This window comes from Lontra canadensis, unplaced genomic scaffold (assembly GCF_010015895.1).
Source record: "Lontra canadensis isolate GAN:19392208 unplaced genomic scaffold, GSC_riverotter_1.0 scaffold21, whole genome shotgun sequence".
Lineage (NCBI taxonomy): Eukaryota > Metazoa > Chordata > Mammalia > Carnivora > Mustelidae > Lontra > Lontra canadensis.
The window spans coordinates 23,399,704-23,419,321 of record NW_022631015.1 but is presented as its reverse complement, the minus strand read 5'-3'; the positions used below and the strand labels follow the sequence as shown (position 1 = coordinate 23,419,321).

At 43.6% G+C, this 19,618-nt stretch overlaps 2 protein-coding genes across 5 annotated transcripts in view; one reads left to right on the top strand and one right to left on the bottom strand.

Annotated features, from left to right (window-relative positions):
- Positions 1 to 19,618, bottom strand: part of LOC116870028 (histone H2B type 1-A) — a 384,027-nt gene that overhangs the window by 216,597 nt on the left and 147,812 nt on the right. The gene's annotated exons all lie outside the window — the stretch shown is intronic.
- On the top strand, positions 3,417 to 18,577 carry SLC17A2 (solute carrier family 17 member 2). Of its 2 annotated transcripts, XM_032861680.1 has the most exons (12): positions 3,417 to 3,588; positions 6,980 to 7,086; positions 8,318 to 8,529; positions 10,641 to 10,874; positions 10,960 to 11,047; positions 12,931 to 13,017; positions 14,491 to 14,609; positions 14,731 to 14,892; positions 15,384 to 15,516; positions 15,606 to 15,753; positions 16,551 to 16,641; positions 18,252 to 18,577. In XM_032861680.1, exons 2-12 carry the CDS (start codon positions 7,059 to 7,061, stop codon positions 18,384 to 18,386), a joined length of 1,437 nt encoding a protein of 478 aa, XP_032717571.1. In that variant the 5' UTR covers positions 3,417 to 3,588; positions 6,980 to 7,058; the 3' UTR covers positions 18,387 to 18,577. The 2 variants fall into 2 exon arrangements, with proteins under 2 accessions (XP_032717571.1, XP_032717572.1); XM_032861681.1 differs by lacking the exon at positions 18,252 to 18,577 and having other exon boundaries at positions 14,736 to 14,892; positions 16,551 to 16,637.

Here is a 19,618-nt window from a genome sequence, read left to right as displayed (position 1 = left end):
ATAGTACATAGTTCCATTTAGCCAGGTCTTGTTTTATGTCCTTTAATAAAATTGTATTATTTTCTTTCTCTGAGTCACACTTTTCTTGCTCAAACGATTCTGAAAAATTTCACAGTTTTTGTTGCTAGAGAACATCAAAAACGCTTTTTCTATTTCCTCTCCTGGCCAGTTATTTCTACAACTGGGGAAAGCAATTGATTAAAAGAAAAAACCTTTCCCATATTTGCAGTCAGTTCTCCAAATCCCCTTTGTGCCTTTGCACTTTAATCCCTGGTCATGTTGAACGATTGCGGTTCCCCACACCACACCTCTGTGCCTTTGCTCTTTCCAGAAGGTCCTTCGCCTACATTACTGACTCGCCCACACCACCTGTGAAGACTGACCACAGCCGTGCCTCGTCCTGGAAGCCTTCCCCTGATACCCTTGTGTTGGCGGGGTCCTCAGCCTCTCTCTCCTGGTATCTCTGTGCACGCATGTCTTGTTTGTTTTCTTCACTTTTCACCCCAGTTGTCTGTCTGTGTATAGTCTCACTCAGTGGACTCTGACCTCCGTGGAGTCATGGGTCAGGTCTTAAACAAATAGGTGTTCTCAGAAGCTAGCACCACATCTGGAATATAGTAAATTCTCAAAAAAGAGTGTGGCATTGGCTCTGATTGGAAACAGCTAATGGCAGACCAGAAAGACCTTTCTAAGGACCTCTGATCTTTTCGCCTATATTACTCTTGATATTTACACATAAGTTATAGATACTTGTTCTTTTAGTACATAACTCTGGGAGTTGATTTAACAACACTCTGTTATGTGAAAATAATGATGGAGGGTGAAAGGCTCGGACCAGCTACAGAAATCTTGATTCTTATTGGTGAGTGTGACTCAAAAATTCATTCACCCAAGGGCGCCTGGGTGGCTCAGTGGGTTGAAGCCTCTGCCAGGGTCCTGGGATCAAGCCCCACATCGGGCTCTCTGCTCAGGAGGGAAACTGCATCCCCCTCCTCTTTCTGCCTACTTGTGATCTCTGTCAAATAAATAAATAAATAAAATCTTTAAAAAAAATTCATTCACCCAATAAATGAATGTTTAATGAACACATTCTATAGGCCAGATACTGTGCCAGGAGCTGTGAATATAGCAATTTTCAAAACACACAGGATACCTGCAGGGAACTTGCACAACTCAACTATATGATTACACTATTTAAACAAAATATGCAGCTTGAAGAATATAGTTTGAATCTTAGTTTTGGCATTGGACACTGGGGATATTCCTTTAGTATATTTACTCCTATTTGGGGAGAATCAGTCTCAGCTACCTTTTTTTTTTTTTTTAAGATTTTATTTATTTGACAGACTACAAGCAGGCGCAGCAGCAGGCAGAGGGAGAGGGAGAAGCAGGCTCCCCGCTGAGCAGGCAACCTGATGCAGGGCTCGATCCCAGGCCCCTGTGATCGTGACCTGAGCTGAAGGCATATGCCTAACCCACTGAGCCATCCAGGCACCCCTTGGCTATCTTTTCTACCGGGACTACTGCCACGTCATGCTGTGTCTGCAAGCAAATTAGAAAATGTCACACCTTCTTCTGGGCAGACTAGGCAAAAAAAAAAAAAAGAAGAAGAAGTCCTCATATGTCTTCTTTTTAGCCATTTTTCTTGGCTATTCAGGTACTCGATGACTTTACAATAAGTCAATAACGGGAGGAAAGAACTACTGTTTCAACTCTCCCCGCTACTCCTCTGTGACTTAAAAGTGGACTGAATAATGTTGCTCAAAGACTTCCACGTTCTGGTCCCTGGAGCCTGTGAATACATTAGTTTGTGTGGCAAAGGGCACATTCCGTGTGTGATTAAGTGGGGATTTTGAGATGGGAAGACTCTCCTGGATTTTCCAAGTGAGCCCAATGTAAGTATAAGGGTCCTTATAAAGAGGGAGGCAGGAGGGTCAGAGTTAGAAAGATTTTAAATGTTTTACTGGTGCCTTTCAGAATGTGGGAAGGGGCTGTGAGCCAAGGAAAGCAGATGACCTCTAGAAGCTGGAAAAGGTAAGGACATGGCTTCTCCCCTGAAGCCTCCAGGGAGAGTGTGGCCCTGTAGACCTCTTGATTTGGGGCCCAGTGAAACCTATTTTGGACTTTTGACCTCCAGAACCACGAGAGTAAATACATGTGGTTTTAAGTCACTAACTTCATGTTAATTTATTACAGCAATGACAGGAAGCTAAAACCAAAAAATGAAGTAGCTAATCTAAGGTGCTGGATCCAGTAGGCTCTTTGGGGGAGCAAGGTGAGGCCGACTGCACAAGGAAACATCGTGAAGGCAGTTTGAAGCTAATAAAGTGACAGAAGGGGGACCCCCACCTCATTTTATAAGGGTCAAAGTCATGCTGGAAATATCCAGTAGCAACCACAAACCAAAAAATAAAATTCGTAAATAAGACATAATCCAAGAATCAGGAGTCAAGCAGAGATTGGAGAATGGCAGACTCAGATAAGAAACAGGAAGGAAGTGTAGGGTGTTGGTTTATCTCCCTCTTGGGAGCATCCTGAGGGTAATCGGAAACCGGCCCCTGTGTTCAGAGGACAAGAAAAGACAGAAGACAGACGCGGCCACTCCAGGTCAGCAGGTGGCTGTTTTTATAACAGCAAAGGGAATGACCCTTATCATGAGTGACAGAAAAGGATCTCTGCACCCCCCTTCCAAATCTTAGAAGTTTATAAAGAGGCCCTTACTGGGCTCAGCCATATATCCTACAGGTGTTTTCAACACCACATCACCATCTCAAGGTTATGTCCTTGTAGCGGCCTCTGGGAGCAGAAAAGGTAAGTGGGACCCACACTCTCGGGACAGAGGAGAGGCCAAGGAGCCTCTGAGTGTCCAAGCCTAGCGTAGGGGTCAGTTGGTGGCCACAAGTTTTGATGATGTTCCCCAATAAAGGGTAGCTTCATGAAAAGATACTGGATTATCTTTTTATAAGTTATAAACTTTTTATAAGTTTATAGGAATGTGGGCACCAAAAACTTAAGGAAAGTCTAGACAACTTAGCAGAACCCCTTAGTGGAAACATCTCATTTATGGAAAACCGACTACAAGTCAGCATGAGTATTTCATTTAATTTGCATAATGACTCCATGAGTTGGGTGTTATAACCCTTGCTTCACTAATGAAATTCACAGAGGATGAGCGACTTGTCTAAGGCCGCAGAAAATGCTAGAAGTGAAGATGGGGTTCACCTCATCCCTCTAACTCTGGGAGCCTTGGTCTTTCATCCACAATATGCCACCTTCCTTTCAGGAAAAATGCTTGTTGACTTTTTTGGTTGTATGCACAGTTCAAAGCAGAAAAACATGATGTCACTTTTTGAGATACTCATTTTATCGGTGACAACTTGAAAATGAAGTTAAAAATTAAGCAGCAGAGTCAAACCCAGGCGCCCTGCTCTGAGGATGTAGGGCCAGACCTGATGCTGTCGCACTGCCATGTGGCTCAGTATTTATCCTTGTGAAACTCTGTGGAATAATCGGAAAGGGAGGAAAGGATAGAAACTTCTTCAGGGAGCCTTATAGTCTAGGGCTTAAAATACTGGTTTAATGGTGAAGGTAAGTACTTTTCTTCTTTTTGGGTCGGAGGATAATTACTAATCAAGCAGAGATCCATTAAAGGGAGGGAACAGTTTGAGGGGAAGTCGGAGGAAAACGTTAAGAGCAGCCTATGGATCCCACCAGGGAATGGTTTCTGTTTCCAGATGAAGAAGGGACTTTTCTAACACATGCAATCGATTCAATGGACTCATTCGAACAAGGCTTGAGAGGCCACCAGTGCCAGTGGACACGGGGCAATGATCCCTTCTCTGAGGATTCCCTATTAGCTGTGACACCTGGATGAGTTGGATGGGTTTCACTGTGGGATAAAACACTGGGTCAGAACTAACCAGCTGTGGGCTCGGGGACTGTGGCAAATGAGTCTTTTCAGATTTCTATGTATATTCGAAACTGTCTCTCAAGAAAAGGAGCATATGAAGTCATAAATAAGAGTAAAAGCAAGAAAACTTATATGCTTGTAGGGCTCACCGGGTTAGGTGTCCTCACCGGCCAGCTCAGGAGAAGGGCCCAGAGAGATTAGGATTATGCTGCTCTCACAGGAAGGCCTAGGTGGAAAGTCAGTGAAGGCGCCTTTTCCCAATTTGCCAGAGAAGGTCCCTCATCCAAAGCCCAGTTGGGCTTGTATGTGCCTGGAAGACAAGCTTGAGTTTGTCACTTGGAGGAAAGGGGCACAGACACCGTGCAGATCTCCTGGTGAGCCCAGCTGTGAGTCCCCCAAGGTGCACTTGATCTGGGCCTTACCCTGCTTTCTAGGATCACCCACTATCGGTCCCTGATACAATTTTTTTTTCTTTGATTCCTTTTTTTTTCCACGACTAAATTCATAAGTGAATTGACAGCATGACATAAATGACCTGCTGGAGTAACAAGTTTTATCTCAGCACTACCCATCTTTCAGAAAGGTAGGCAGGTGATAAAAAGGGGCCTCAGCTCTACTAACCTGGGAGACATTGCTTCTTCCCACATTCTCTGATGTTCGTAGCAAGATGCGTCCCTTCTTCCCCCATCTTGTGGATTCTAGTTCAGAAGAACCTGCTTTTCAAAGGAAATGTTTGAAACCGATTGAACAATCAATCAAAAGTGCTTCCACAGAAATGTATTTTATTTGCTCTAAATCTGTACTCATTAACCTGCAAGGGCCCGAGCCATCTGGTGAGTGCTGATGATGATGGCTGTTGTTAATATCAGGAATAGATCACAACGTGTACTTCACGTTTAGAAGGTGTGTCTCAATATCTTCTCTTTTTCCCTTACTCCCAACTGTCCCATGAAGTAATATCGTCCCCATATATCTTGTTTTTTGTTTTTAATCTTTGGTTTTTGTCCTGTTCTTTTCTGTTTCCTGTTCAATTAACGCTCTGGTAGTTTATGAAACCTGCACTGGTTTACTCAGATTGTAAATGGGACAGAAGAACTTGGTCCCCGAATACCCTTTGAACTGAGGGTTCATACTCTTCAAGACATGTGACATTTACTCTGAGTAAACTGGGAGACTCGACTAACAGAGATGATGCAAGACAGGCCGGGGATTAGGGGAAATCTAAGAGCAATAAAAAGACCAGTATAACAAAATAGTGGGTTCCAGACTGAGACAAATAAGAAAAAAAAAAAAACTATTCTTTTGCTTCTGCATAAACCATACTGTCTACATTATTAATTTTATATCAACTACAACTCTATACTTGTTTTTAAAAGGTCGAATTTTCATTTACTGTCTGTTCGATTTTTCTATATTTACTTATAGCTTTGGTGCTAGGACTCGCTAGTTTTTAGAAGTGTCACCCCTGAATGGGAGGGTCCTTAATAGTATTTACAACTGGACTGAGACTCCCACTATCTCTGAGTGTGTATCAGTCATGATAACACTCAGACCCCATCATTTTCATATGCTTCTGTGATTATTTTGGGAAAATAGTTTTCATTATTATATCACCAAAGGACCCTAGTTTAGAGTAGTTTGGAATGTCTGCCCAATTTCTCTTTGTTTCATGCGATGGAAATAGGAAATTAACAAATGAGATCCGCTATTGAGGCAAAATTCATATTATGTGAAATTGTGAAAACGAAGGTAGGAATGGCAGCAGGTGGAAGGGGAAGGACAGCCAAAATGACAGGTTTGTGAGATCATTCCAATAACCAAAAAAGCAAGAAAAACTAGTCATCTTTATTCTCTTAAATATTACAAGCTCCTCTTGAAAGTATTTTCCTCATCAAATTGCCTTCTGGAGTAAATGATTAAAACCACTTAAAGGCATATAAATTCCCCTGTAGAATACCTCAAAAGGAAGCTACCCTATTGTGTTCAAAGCTGAGCTTAAAATAGGAACCCAAAGGGGAAGTAGTGTTAACAGAATAAGCAACAGTCTGGCCATCAGGAATGCTGGTGCTGGTTCAGTAAAACGTGAGACCGGGTGTCAAGCTCTCAGACTCCCAGTACATCAATTTTCTCACCAGTAAAATGAACAGTTGGGCCCGAGGATCTCTGAGCATCTTTCTGCTCTAGAGTTTAGATTGACTGATGAGGTTGGTGGGAAAGCTTTCAGTGGAGTATGGATACTAGGAGTTGCATGGACAGCGAAGAAGTTCCATTAGTCAAGTCTTGAGAACTTTCCCAACAAGGGAAATCAGCTAGAAAGCGGTCCAAACTCCAGGTAAACGAGCTGTCTGTTCCATTGTGCTTCAGCTAAGATCCCGAGTGAGAAGCACCGAACCGGGCTCCTGAGATCATCCAGATGTTAGTAAGACTCGAAAGCCTGCCAGAGCAGGACAAAAGCCAACATGTTTCCTGGTTCCAACATGCTGACCATGTCTCGTTTAGCCATGGGGCATTTATTTAGGTCTGGGCAAACAAATTGCCTGTAGCAAAAACAACAATAAACATTTCAGAGCCTCAAATGTAATACACGTACGTGTTGTGCAATGTCATCCTTCCTGTTCAGAGAAAATCCAGTGCAGCATTGTTCTCATTGTCCAGAAGGGAGAGAAACATGGTTGGAAGGAAAGAAAGGATGTTCTGGAATTTTCTCAGCTCCTGAGTTTATTTAACTTTCCTGTCCTCTGATCCACCTCAAGCCACAATACTCCTCACCTTTGCAGAGTTCTCTGTGCTTTGCAACTTTCTCATTTAATTTTTTATGGCACCACTCAGAAAGGCTGATTCTTACTAAACAGACAAGGGAATGGACAGTTGCAGAATTTAAACGACTAGTTCTAAGTCATGTAGCCCGATTTTCTTATAAAAACCGAGTCCTCCGTTAGCCTAATAGTGTGTATGGCAAAATGTCATTCACGTAGCTGTGTTGGATCACAACTTTGATGCTGAAAGAAGGCCACACTCACATGAAAGGTAATTTGTGTGTTGTGTTTTGGACTGTTATTCATCCTATAGATAAAACACAGTCGTGGTGAAAGAGATTCAGGGCAAAGGGAAGTCCACAGACTGCACCACCACTTCCCAAAGGATCCAAATGGACAAGAAGACTTCCAGCAGGAAAGGTAACCTCTTGTTTGCAGGCTACTTTATGAAAGAGTGGGTACTCATCTCCAGGGTTGTTCTTTTCCTTGCTTTCTCCTCCTAATTCTTTTTTCATCATGTCACCCATGAGAAAGACTCAAAGACTGAGTAGAAGTTTGGACAAGCTCCAGCCCCTCATCCTGTTACCTGTTGCTTTTTTGTTTAGGGAGCCCCACTGAGTTATTTATCAGAAATCAAGCCAAATGACCAATTAATATTGGGACATAAAGAATGGAATAAGTCTTGAAAAAGTCATTTTAAAATAACCTGTGTATAAATTCTTGCTATAGTATATTGCCAAGCAGCTGGCTATTTTCCAGGCTATTTGGAATGCTCCAGTAGCATGGAAAGAATTCTTTTGCAGGAAAATAATTCTATCAGTGGGCCTATTTGGCCATTACAAATTATCTCTTTCATTATATTTTTATCTGTTTACTCACAGGTCCTCTCTTCGTTTCTCTGTAGTTCTAGTTCTCCAAGTTCACAGAAAAGATCGAATCCATCCTTCACTTGGAAACCTTTGCAATATTGGTCCATTGTTCCACCTTGGGAGGACTTTTTAAAAAAAAATGTGTTCTTGGAGACACTGTGGTGGCTCAATCGGTTAGGCAGCTGACTCTTGATGTCAGCTCAGGTCATGATCTCAGGGTCCTGAGATCGAGCCCCGTGTCAGGCTCCACACTCAGCAGGGAATCTACTTGAGGATTCTCTCTCTCTCCCTCTGCCTTTTGCCCTCCCCTCTCTCATTCTCTCAAATAAGTAAATCTTTAAGGAAAATATGCTGTATTGTAATATACTGAATACCCATCCAGCACTGTCATCTACAAACTCAGTAAAAATGGTTCTCTGCATTAGTTTTTTTAAAAGCTGAACACATATGCAGTCAGAGTCTAGTGGCGCACAAAAAAATGTTTCCAAGTGAACATCGCCTGAAGGAATCAGTGGAGATGCTCATTTACGTTCTATCTTAAATATTTAGAAGAGAATCCCTGAGGTTTGGTTAGCTTCCTTCAATGGCAATTCTCTAAGTATAAACTTCCAAGCTATATATGACAAAGTAACGTTGTATGTAGTCATGGTTATTTCGGTGAAAAAAAGGCAGTGGGGCTGAGTGAGGTCTCTGATGTCTTTTTCAGCTTTAGCCATGGGACAAGTGGAAAGCTGGTGGCTTCAGTCAGGATGCTCACTGCGTACTTCCATATTGTCCTCTAGGTCCAGAGTTCTGCTCGTTACGCTATGGACTGGCTCTCATCATGCACTTCTCAAACTTCACCATGATAACCCAGCGTGTGAGTCTGAGCATTGCAATCATTGCCATGGTGAACAGCACTCAACAGCATGGTCTGCCCAATGCCTCCACAGAAGGACCTCTTGTGGACACCCTCAACAACCCCAGCAGATCCATGAAGGAATTTAATACAGGAGTAAGTATCATGGAGAACGATGCTCTTTGTTGAGAGGGAAAACCCAGTTTGAAAGGAAGGATCTTGATTCTGTAAAGTATAGAAGTATGAATTTTCAATGAACTACTGCAAAAAGCCTATAATTTTGTTTTTGAGATACTGCTTACTTCTGTGATAAAAATAATCCTTCACTGAGATTGTTATGATTACAAGGTAGGGGGACTATAGAAAGAAATTGTGAAAATTTCTGCAAAGGAGCAGAATACTAGGTGTCTTCCGTGAAAATCCTGGCACAGAGCACACCCTTCTGCTGGATTCTATGTAGATCTCTGCACCTTTCATTGTCTCAGGGCCATTCTGCAACTCTGTAAGTTCTATATAACAATTAGTCATGCAAGGAATTTTTGCCCACGGCTCTGCAAAAGAATTCTGTCCTGTGGAAAATCAACTGATACTCTCCTGACTTGCCCCGCAGCTGAATAAGCCAATTTGCTATATGTTGAAAATCTAATTCAGCATTACTTCCTGCTTAAGAGTCTTTGAATTCTCTTTGGATCAGTTGTAACATCTTACTAATTCCTCCAATAATCCATGAGTTAAATAAAATCTTTATCACAATATTGTATGAGAATCATGATTACACCCTATTTTTAATTTTTTTCTTTAAACTATTATTTACTATACATTCCTAATGTCACCTTTGCATTTCATGATTTTATTACCTTGGGCCCAGCTTATTTGTAATGACCTCTCTGTCTCCAGTCTTTTCTCCATCATTCATCCTACACATTCACATTCTTGTGTTCAAGATTCCGGGATAACTTCAAGTTGCCAAACTTCGCTCTTGATGTGCTGTGCTCCTCCAAAATCTGGCCCCACTTCTCAACACCCTCAGATCTATCAGTGGCCCAGCCTCTGGGCAATTCAGAGTCCTGGTTATTTTCTCATCACTTAGTATCATTTCAAATGCTACAAATTCACTTTTCCTCTTCAATAAAAATGAATTTTCTTACTTCTCTTTGTACAAATCATCGTCATTCTTCAAAGGATGGTTCAAGTATTGCTTCCTCCCTGGGATCATTGCAAATTGTTCTTCCCTCTTCTCAGAGTCCCTATTTTACTGGTTTATCCTCAAATTTGAATTCTTTTTTTTTTTAAGATTTTATTTATTTATTTGACAGAGAGAGAGACAGTGAGAGAGGGAATACAAGCAGGGGAAGTGGGAGAGAGAGAAGCAGGCTTCCCATGGAGCAGGGAGCCCGATGTGGGGCTCGATCCCAGGACCCTGGGATCATGACCCAAAGGCAGATGCCCAAAGATGGAGTCACCCAGGCGCCCCTCAAATTTGAATTCTGACCAGAATCCTATATCTTGAATTATTTGTAGTTATTATAAATGAACAAAAATAGTTCATATTATCTATCTATATATTTTTGCTTCTTTACTGCAATTTATAGCATGATGTCACATATCTAGTAGGCTACCAAAAATTATTTATTGGCTTACATCATGAGAAGAATGTGATCTTACTAATATGCAATACGTGTTTTAGGAAATCATCTCTGCCAAGGCATACCATAATTCCTAAACTTGATTTTAAGGACTGATTTTGATGAAGTTCAGTAAAGTTGTGTTTTTTTAATTTTGGAAATGAGAGTCAACATGTCACCCAACTTTTCTCAGAAGCAAATAGTTAAAGGAAGCTCTTTCTCAGATGAAATATCTTTCAATGACTTTATTTCCTTTAATAGCTTCCTACTGTGCCTTCATTTCTTTATCTCTTTCCTTCTTCACTTTTTGTTTTTACTCCCCTCTGAAAGGAGCAGATTAGGGATATAATTGGTTGTTTGTTTGGAAGAGGTGAGATATGTATTAGGTGAAAAATACAACTGATGAATCACTAAATTATCTCTGAAATTAATAACACACAATTTGTTAGTTAAATTGAATTTAAATTTTAAAAATTTAAGAAAATAAATTTAAAAAGCAAAAACAAAAAACAAAAAAATACAGAAAAGTGGATTTTTATACTAGAATACCACCAACCCCAAGCAGCACAGGTTTTAAAGTAGATTTTCATAACAGAATTTCTTAGCAAATAATTTTCTTTCTTCCTCCCTACCCCCCACCAGGCCTCTGTGTATGAATGGAGCCCAGAGACTCAGGGTATCATCTTTAGCTCCATCAGCTATGGGATAATAGTGACTCTGATCCCAAGTGGATATTTAGCAGGGATATTCGGAGCAAAACAGATGCTCGGTGCTGGTTTGCTGATCTCCTCCCTTCTCACCCTCTTTACGCCATTGGCTGCTGACTTCGGAGTGATTTTGGTTATCGTGATTCGGACAATCCAGGGCATGGCCCAGGTATCCAGCTACTTTCTCATTCTGAGTGGGACACAGGTGCCAGATGTCTACTCAAGATCACAGGTCTTAATGATTTTCCTTTCAGGGAATGGCATGGACAGGTCAGTTTACAATTTGGGCCAAGTGGGCTCCCCCACTTGAACGGAGCAAGCTCACCAGCATTGCAGGCTCAGGTAAGGATGTGTATATGGATGACAGCTTTGTGATCTCACTCGCCCTACTGTCTGCCTCTCCAGGCTGTGTGATCAGATCACACCAAGGACTCAATGACTTCTTCACTGCCATTTCCCCCAACTGGTAGCACTGAAAGTGTATGCTTGCGGAAGTGAGGTTCCCTCAAGCTTCTCATTCCCAGCTCCAATGTATGGCTGCATCCTACAAATTTTTACTCTAAAGCAACCCTCCTGCATTCTGGCTCCTTCCTTTGCAATTCTCCTGTCTTCTCTATCCATAAATGCTCTCAATGAGGAAGCAGAAGTCCAGCTGAGGACAAAGTGCAGGCTGACACCCTGCAGTTCCCCACTCCCACTCCTGGGTGGGATATGTGTGATACTCTTCCAGGAAGCCCCCAAATATCTTAAAGTTAAGGCCTTAATAGAGGGGAAAAACTACCTTAACTTGACAATGGCAAGGCCTCCCATATCTTGCAGGTCCTCTTAAGTGTATGAAAGTTCTTTTGGAAAACCTCCCCATAGTCTATAGTCACCACCCCCACAACCCTGGGGCAGAAGCTCTTTCTGCCCACGGGTCCTGTCCCCACGCTTCAATAAAACCACCATTTTGCACCAAAGACAGCTCAAGAATTCTTTCTTGGCCATCGGCTCCAGAACCTCAGCCCACCAAACCTCACCCAGATTCCTAAACCCCGTCACTCTCAGCTACTCTTCTCTCTCCTCCAGCTCTGTCCCCTGCAGACTTCTCTTTCCATCAAAGCCAAGTTACCTCCCTTAAGCACAAATAAGACATGTTTGCTCACGTGCTCAGACTTCGAGTTGCATTCCTCCATGCCTGCGGATAGAAACCCATCTCCTTATGGCGTGGATACAAAGATCAGCTGACATATGGTCCCAGCCTGCTTTTCCACTTGGCATCTCTCTGTAGCAAGGCTCTTGTCACCTACAATCGGCACTTAACTTCTCTCTGGCTCTACTCTCCTGGCACATTTTCCTGGAAGGTCCTCTATTCCTGGCTTCTTTTACCCAAAACCCATCCATTCCACTGCTTAGCTCATGTAAACAATTTGTAAGTCTCATCATCAGCTTTAACACCTTCCCCATGTGCACATCCACAGGACACTAGGGTTGATTATTGTAGTTCTATTCCACATCCTTTCCCTCCCCAAAGTACAGATGGGAACCCATTCGGGGGCCATAAAATTAGCGTAGTGGGTCCAAAAAAAAAAAAGAAAAAAGTATTTAAAAACAAAACTGAATACAATAGAGTAGAACATGTTGGAGTGCATTGCACATGGTGAGTCTAAGTATCGATTCGTGAAACTTTTGTCTGAGGTTTCTGTATGTGTATGCATTTGTGTGTGTATTATGTCACCGTGTAAAATGCGTTTCTTCTTCTAGGTCTCTGTAAAGTATGTTCAAACTCCAAGGTCTACACTAGATTATATTTATAATAGTGAATTTGGCTCATGCTTTTTTCTCCCCAAGTGGACTGAAGGCTCCTTGAGGTCAGAGACAATATCTTATTCATCCATGTAAGACTTTTCCTTCCTGTCCTCAATCTCATATTGTGCCCTGCCAGAACGCAACTCTGATTCTAAGGAAATACTGGTGGGCTATGACTGAGGGGAGTTTCTATGACAAACTAAGGGATTTGAACTGGGCTCCTTGGGGTTAAGGAGCTCTTGGAGTGTCAGGAGGCATACCATTATTATGTAGCAATTCCAAGTACTTCACATGACATCATTATTGGGGGAGATCTGGAAGCAGGAAGAGAAACTCTCCTCACTCAGTAACTCTCTGTCGGGACAATGTCTGGGAGGCCACTCAGTCTCAGCCCTCTGCTATATTCGTATGTGCCTTTTTGTCCCTCTTCTCTTCAGGGGCAGCATTTGGGTCCTTTATCATCCTCTGCGTTGGGGGACTAATCTCCCAGGCCTTGGGCTGGCCTTTCATCTTCTACATCTTTGGTGAGTGATTTTCCCCTCGCTCCCGAGCCCTCTGTTGGCCAGCCATTTTTGGTTGGATGCCCACGTTACCTGTCACCTATGCCCAGAGAAAGGAGAATGCTGAAGATTGGTGGCTCCCTTACTCCAGTCTAGGGAATGACTCCCTGTGCTGACTTCTGAGGAACTGGGAGTGCCCCTCCCCCTCCCACCCCAGGCGTCTTCTGTAGACTCTCCACCACCATGTCTGAAGTGCCAGGTCTAGTTGCCTTGTGGTTAAAATATCAGTATCACCAAAAGTTGGTGGAACACACTTTAAATGTGTCTTCATATTTTATTGTAATTATTATTTCCACCAAGATTCCCTTAATCTGTGTTCTACCAGGCTAATCTTCCTGGGGTCCTGGGTGGTTCAGTCAGTTAATTGTCTGACTCTTGTTCTTGGCTCAGATCTTAACCTCATAGTCGTGAGTTTGAGCCCCACAATGGGCTCCATGCTGGTTGTGGAATCTGATTTAAAAAAAAAAAAAAGCACCTTTCCCTAGGAAAACTTCCAGGGCTTATCCCATCAGATGCAATCTTTAACCATCTTCAAATGACAGATCTTAGCAATGAGACACATTTCTGTTCTGTTGTTATAACCAAATGATGTCATTCAATATGGTTCTGGCTTGTATGGCTCTCTCCTTAATGATGTTAATCCCGGGTCATTTGGGTTCACACATGTTAATCAGGTACTGTCAAGAAATATTTCTTCTGGAAATCCATAGTGAGCATATTGTTTGAATATAAAGAACACTATCTTTTGCAAATGTGCCGAAAATTTTGCCTTGCCACACTGATTTTCTGGCAGATAATTTCATGTATGTATGACTACTATGTTCCCCAATCCTGACTACCCAGATCTTCCAAAATAAGACAATAATGTGGGTAATAAGAAATAGCTGCTAATGACTTAACACTATAACCACTGGAGTCCTAAGAGTAATTAACCAGCTATACAATGGTACGTTCGTGCTCAGGTTCTCTCCAGACGGCTCTGACATTGCCAAATGGCACTCCGTATTTGCGAGGTGGTCTCTGGAAAGCTTTTAAAAGGAGATTTGTAGGGGCACCTGGGTGTTGCAGTCAGTTAAGTTTCCAATTCTTGGATTTGGCTCAGGTCATGATCTCAGGGTCCCGGGATCAAGCCCCGCACTGGGCTCTGTGCTCAGCGGGGAGTCAACTTGAGATTCTATCTCCCTCTCCCTCTGCCTCTCTCGCTCCTGCTGTCTCTCTCTCTCTTTCTCTCTCTCACTCAAATAAATAAATAAATCTTTTTTTAAAAAATGGAGATTTGTAAAAGAATTGAAATAAAGAAGTGGACATGTTTAGCTCCTGGTGGAATAACCGTGAATCGATAGGTGTGCTTTGAAGGGGATGTGGGCCACGTCGGAGGAACCTCCCTTCCCCAGCACACAGATCTACCCGAAAATTAACAGGGTCCCGGCTTCCCAGGTAGCATTGGCTGTGTCTGCTGTCTCCTGTGGTTCACTGTCATTTATGATGACCCCATGCACCACCCATGCATAAGTGTCCGGGAAAAGGACTACATCGTTGCCTCACTGGCTCAACAGGTACAGTGCATCCCTTCTACCTGTGGACCATGTGGAGGCCTCTAGGGCATGGTGTGGGGCTCCTGGGAGAGGCCTCCTCACACCTGTTCCAACACCATGTTGATTAGATCTTTCCTTTCAGTCCAGTTCTCCCAGACGATCTGTCCCCATAAAGGCTATGGTCAGATGCCTACCACTTTGGGCCATTTTCACGGGGTTTTTCAGCCATTTCTGGTTATGCACCATCATCATAACATACCTGCCAACCTACATCAGCTCTGTGCTCCACGTGAACATCAGAGACGTAAGTATCCTTCCAGTACTTCTACGAAAACAATAATGGCGATAAGGAGCAAGAGTTCCATGCTGCCTACTGCACTCTGGCCTTGCACAGAACCATTCATTTGACCTTCACAATGACCTTGAGGGAGGTGTGTAATGATTCCTATTGCCCAGGCATGGACCTGGGGACATGTAGGGGTCAGCAGATGTGCCTTGGATCGCACAACCACTGAGTGACAGAGCAGCTGCACTGCACTGCACCACCGAGTGACTTCTCCACACCAGCAGACTCTTCAGTGTCCCTTAGAGCTTACTATCACTCTCTCTGGAGCCCAGTGTACTGCCATGCAACCAGCCCTCTTCCCTGAGGCAGTCCTCTTCTGTGGAAAAGGCTGCTGACTTCTGAAAAACAACTCAGGAAGTCCAGAGTGCGGGTTAACCATTGCCTGGGAGCTGATAAACACTGGGGCCGTCTACATGTCCACACTCATTGTACGTATTTCCTTCCTTCAGAGTGGGGTTCTGTCCTCCCTGCCTTTCATTGCTGCTTCAAGTTGTACGATTCTAGGAGGCCAGTTGGCAGATTTCCTTCTGTCCAGGAACCTTCTCAGATTAATCACTGTGCGAAAACTCTTTTCATCCCTAGGTAAGGATAAGTGCACGGGCTTGGTTAACAAACCCCTTTTCCCCACACATGGTCTGAGAGAGGTCCTGATGGTGCATCTTATTGCCCAGGGCTCCTCCTTCCATCGCTATGTGCCGTGGCTTTGCCCTTTGTGGCTTCCAGTTATGTGACAACCATTATTTTGCTGATACTCATTCCTGGGACCAGCAACCTGTGTGATTCAGGGTTCATCATCAACACCTTAGATGTCGCCCCTAGGTAAGACCTCTACCCATCCCTACCCCCCAGCCAGGGCCTTCTGGAGGTGTTAGGCCTCTTCTTGCAACTCCCTCATGCTAGGGCATGCACAAAATGATAGCACAATAATGATAAATAATTCGAAACGTCAAGACCTGGCCATGACCTATCAGGGCAGTTTCAGAACAATAGTTCCCAATCTTGGCCAGTAATCATTTAGATGAAAAGCTTTCCAAGCCTCCCCACCAGAGATGGAAGTGTGTGCTCTGGGAAAGGGCCGATACATGTGTTTCGGAAAAGCTTCCAGAGTGTTGGTAACATCATGTGTGTGATATGTATGCTCTTGCCATGAGCCAAGCCCTGTTTGATAGACAAATATCAACACGTCTACTCCCCACAACTGCATGAGGTAGGCCTGATTGTCATCCTCGCTCTAAAGAGGAGAAGACTGAGTCACTCCAAGGTGAAGGGACAAGCCTGAGGTCACACAAAGGCAGAGCCAGGCTTCGGACCCAGCCAGTTTGTCCAGAGTGCTGTCCTGGGCACTGCATTCACCGCTTGCCTTGCTGAGCAGCCTCAGGAGGGGGTGGCGGGTAGATCCTGGGATCCTGAAGACTGAAATGGCCCCTGGTTGCTGATGTGACAGAGAGGTGATTTCAGGGTTTGCAAACAGACATTACCCTGAAAGTCTTTAGGTAAAGGAAACATCATTAGGCAAATTGACTTTGCTTTGGAATTGACTTACATTAAAGTTGAACTTCTAAGAAGCCCCAGACAGCTTTCTACATATAATGATTTGTAAAATCTTTGGCCCACAGGTATGCAAGCTTCCTCATGGGAATCTCAAGGGGATTTGGGCTCATCGCGGGAATTATCTCCTCCACTGCCACCGGATTCCTCATCAGTCAGGTTGGCCAGTTTCTTGATCATCTGCAAGTGGCAGGTGTTGTTTGAGGCCCCGGAGACTCACAGAGGGGCCCCTGCTCTCCAGGACGGTGTGGTCTGACAGAGACAGCAAGCGCGGGTGTCATCGCGGTCCCTCTCTTCACAGGGGACTCAAAATGGCAGTCTGTTAGGTCAGGTTGCCCAGGGAAAGAAAATATAGGTTGGACTTCCAAAAATGAACGGGTGCTAAATGGATGAAAATGAGTGGTTCAGGTAGAGAAAACAGCACAGATGAGCTCCTGGAAGAAGAAAAGCATGAAACTGTTCTGGGTTAGGACCAGAGTGAATGATACGTGTCAAGGGCTGGTAAGAGACAAAGACAGAGGAGCAGAAGGGAAAGATTATGAAGAGTCTGTTCAGATTCATTCTAAATAGAACAATTACAAAATGGAAGCAAAAAGTGTCACGAGTCCAGTTTAAATAAAGGGGGGCTGAGGTCATGGTAACAAGAGCATGGCTGTGGGCACGTGTTCACCCAGTGTGAAGCGTGGGCTGCGAGAACAGAAGAAAACGCAGAGCCAGGCTGGGATGGCAGGATGACAAGAGTTAACTTACAAAAAAGTTTTGTCTTTTTAGAGCGAGAGAACAGGGGCAGAGGAGGGAGGGCAGGGGAAGAGGAGAGGGAGAGAATCTTAACCAAACTCCAAGCCCAGCACGGAGCCCGCCGCGAGGCTCAATCTCACGACCCTGAGATCACGACCTGATCTCTAATCAAGAGTTGGACGCTTAACCGACTGGGGCCACCCAGGCGTCCCAACTTACGAAAAAGTTTTGTTTCATTTTTACCAAATCTCTATGTGATCTACTTTCCAGGTTCATTTTTGACCAAACTGTTAGGAATCCACTGTGACTCTAATGCCAGAAATGAACTCTGACTTACCAGGGCTTGGTGAGGAGGGTCCTTCCGCCCAAATACGACACACATTGTATTGAGATGCCCGGCGAAGGGGTGTTGACACTGATGTCAACAACCAAAACCAAAACTAAATAGAAAGAACACAGGAATGAGATCTTAAAAATGTCACTTTGGGTATAATTTTAAATGAGTAATATGATATTTTTGTGAATGTTGAGATCCAGATTTCTAGAAAGACATTAGTGTAGGTTAATTTATTTTGGTTTAAAGAAAAATCCATCTCAGGCAACTGGGTGGCTCAGTTGGTTAAGCGTCTGCCTTCAGCTCAGATCATGATCCTAGGGTCCCAGGATCAAGGCCCACATCTGGCTCCCTGCTCAGCGGGGAGTCTGCTTCTCCCTCTGATCCTCTCCCCTCTTATGCTTTCTCTCTCTCTCTCTCTCTCTCTCAAATAAATACATAAAATTGCTTTTTAAAAAAAGAAGAAGAAAGAAAAGAAAAAAATTCATCTCAACCCAGAGCCCACTGTTCGTTTTAGAGTCGTTCTGTCTCCAACAATTTCATAAAACCTTCTTTGATAACTTAATGTATTAAGTGGCTATGCAGATCACTCCTGCTATACTTGGAGATCAGTTTTGCAATGCACAAAATGGAGGATTTCTAGAGCTGGTGGGGGAAGGAGCCATGAGACTGATAATTCTGTGTTTTCCGCCTCTAGGATTCTGTGTCTGGGTGGAGGAATGTCTTCTTCCTGTCTGCTGCCGTCAACATGTTTGGCATGTTTTTTTACATCACATTTGGACAAGTAGAAATCCAGGAGTGGGCCAGAGAGAAGACCCTCACCCGCCTCTGAGGATATTGACCCGCAAACCAGAATGCAGTGCTGACCACTAACTTTAGTGATGTTTTTTACGAATCGTCATGCTTCATATTCTTGGCCATAGGCTCAGTGGTTCTCAACTCTGGCTGCGTGCTGGATCCCGCCGGGGAGTGTCTAAACCACACGGAGGACGGGGCCGCCCGCCGAGACTCGGAATGAACTGGCCTGTGGGACAGCCTGGGGACCCCAGGTCCTCAGACATACGCGGGCTTTCTAGCACGCAGCCAGGGTCGACAGCTGCTGGACACACTGGAAACGTCCATTCCTGTTGCCTTTGAAGTCTCCTCTTTGGAAAGTACTGGCTGAATAAAAAATCTATGTGAAAATAATCACGGATTAAGTCCCTTCATAGGGGTGATTATGGACACAGAGAAGACCTGCTGGGATCTGTAGTCATACGGTATAGAGCTCAGCATGGAACAGAAATTTAAGGCTGTAATCCATGGGATTAACTTTTTTATTATTTGTATACAATGTGTGAAACATGGATGTTTATTTATGTGGCTCAATTATATTAAAATTCACATGCTAAAATTAAACAGACCATTTTCAAATTATTTAGATCAGGATTATTTCCATCAGGCGAAACAGATACCTACTTCTCCTTAGCTAGGTTCCAGGGATCAATGACTGGGAAATGACCAGGCAGAGATTAAACGGATGAGGTTAACTAGACATCAAGGGAGAGAAAAGACAGAATTGAAAGGCTCAAGGGGAAGCAAGATGGGCACTTCCAGAAGGTACAAGGAGATAGTTTGGACCATGTCATGAAAATTGAAGGGAGACAACAGAGGCGCTTTCAAATGAAATCATGATTTATAAGGAGAAGAATACTAAGGTATAACAAGATGGAAGACACTGTACAATGACTCGCATACCAGAGAAGTTCCTTTCTGAAGATTGAAAAAGATTGTTTGACCTTCTTTCTAATTTCCCAGGACTCAAATAGTCATCATTGTCTCCAACAGGAAATAAATGGGGTTCCTACCTCTTAAGACACATCCTCCAGGCTGTGAGAGCTGGTTCATACACAGAGCTGACACCAGTTTTGCTGCAACTGTTCTAGAAGAGAAATTCCCGCCATCTTTAAAAGCCCCACAGAACCACAGGGTCGGAAATTTGGGCTAACCTAGCACATGAAGAGAATCTCCTGACACAAATCAACAGGTATTTTTGAGCAGGTGTTTCAAAGAAAACAGATAGCC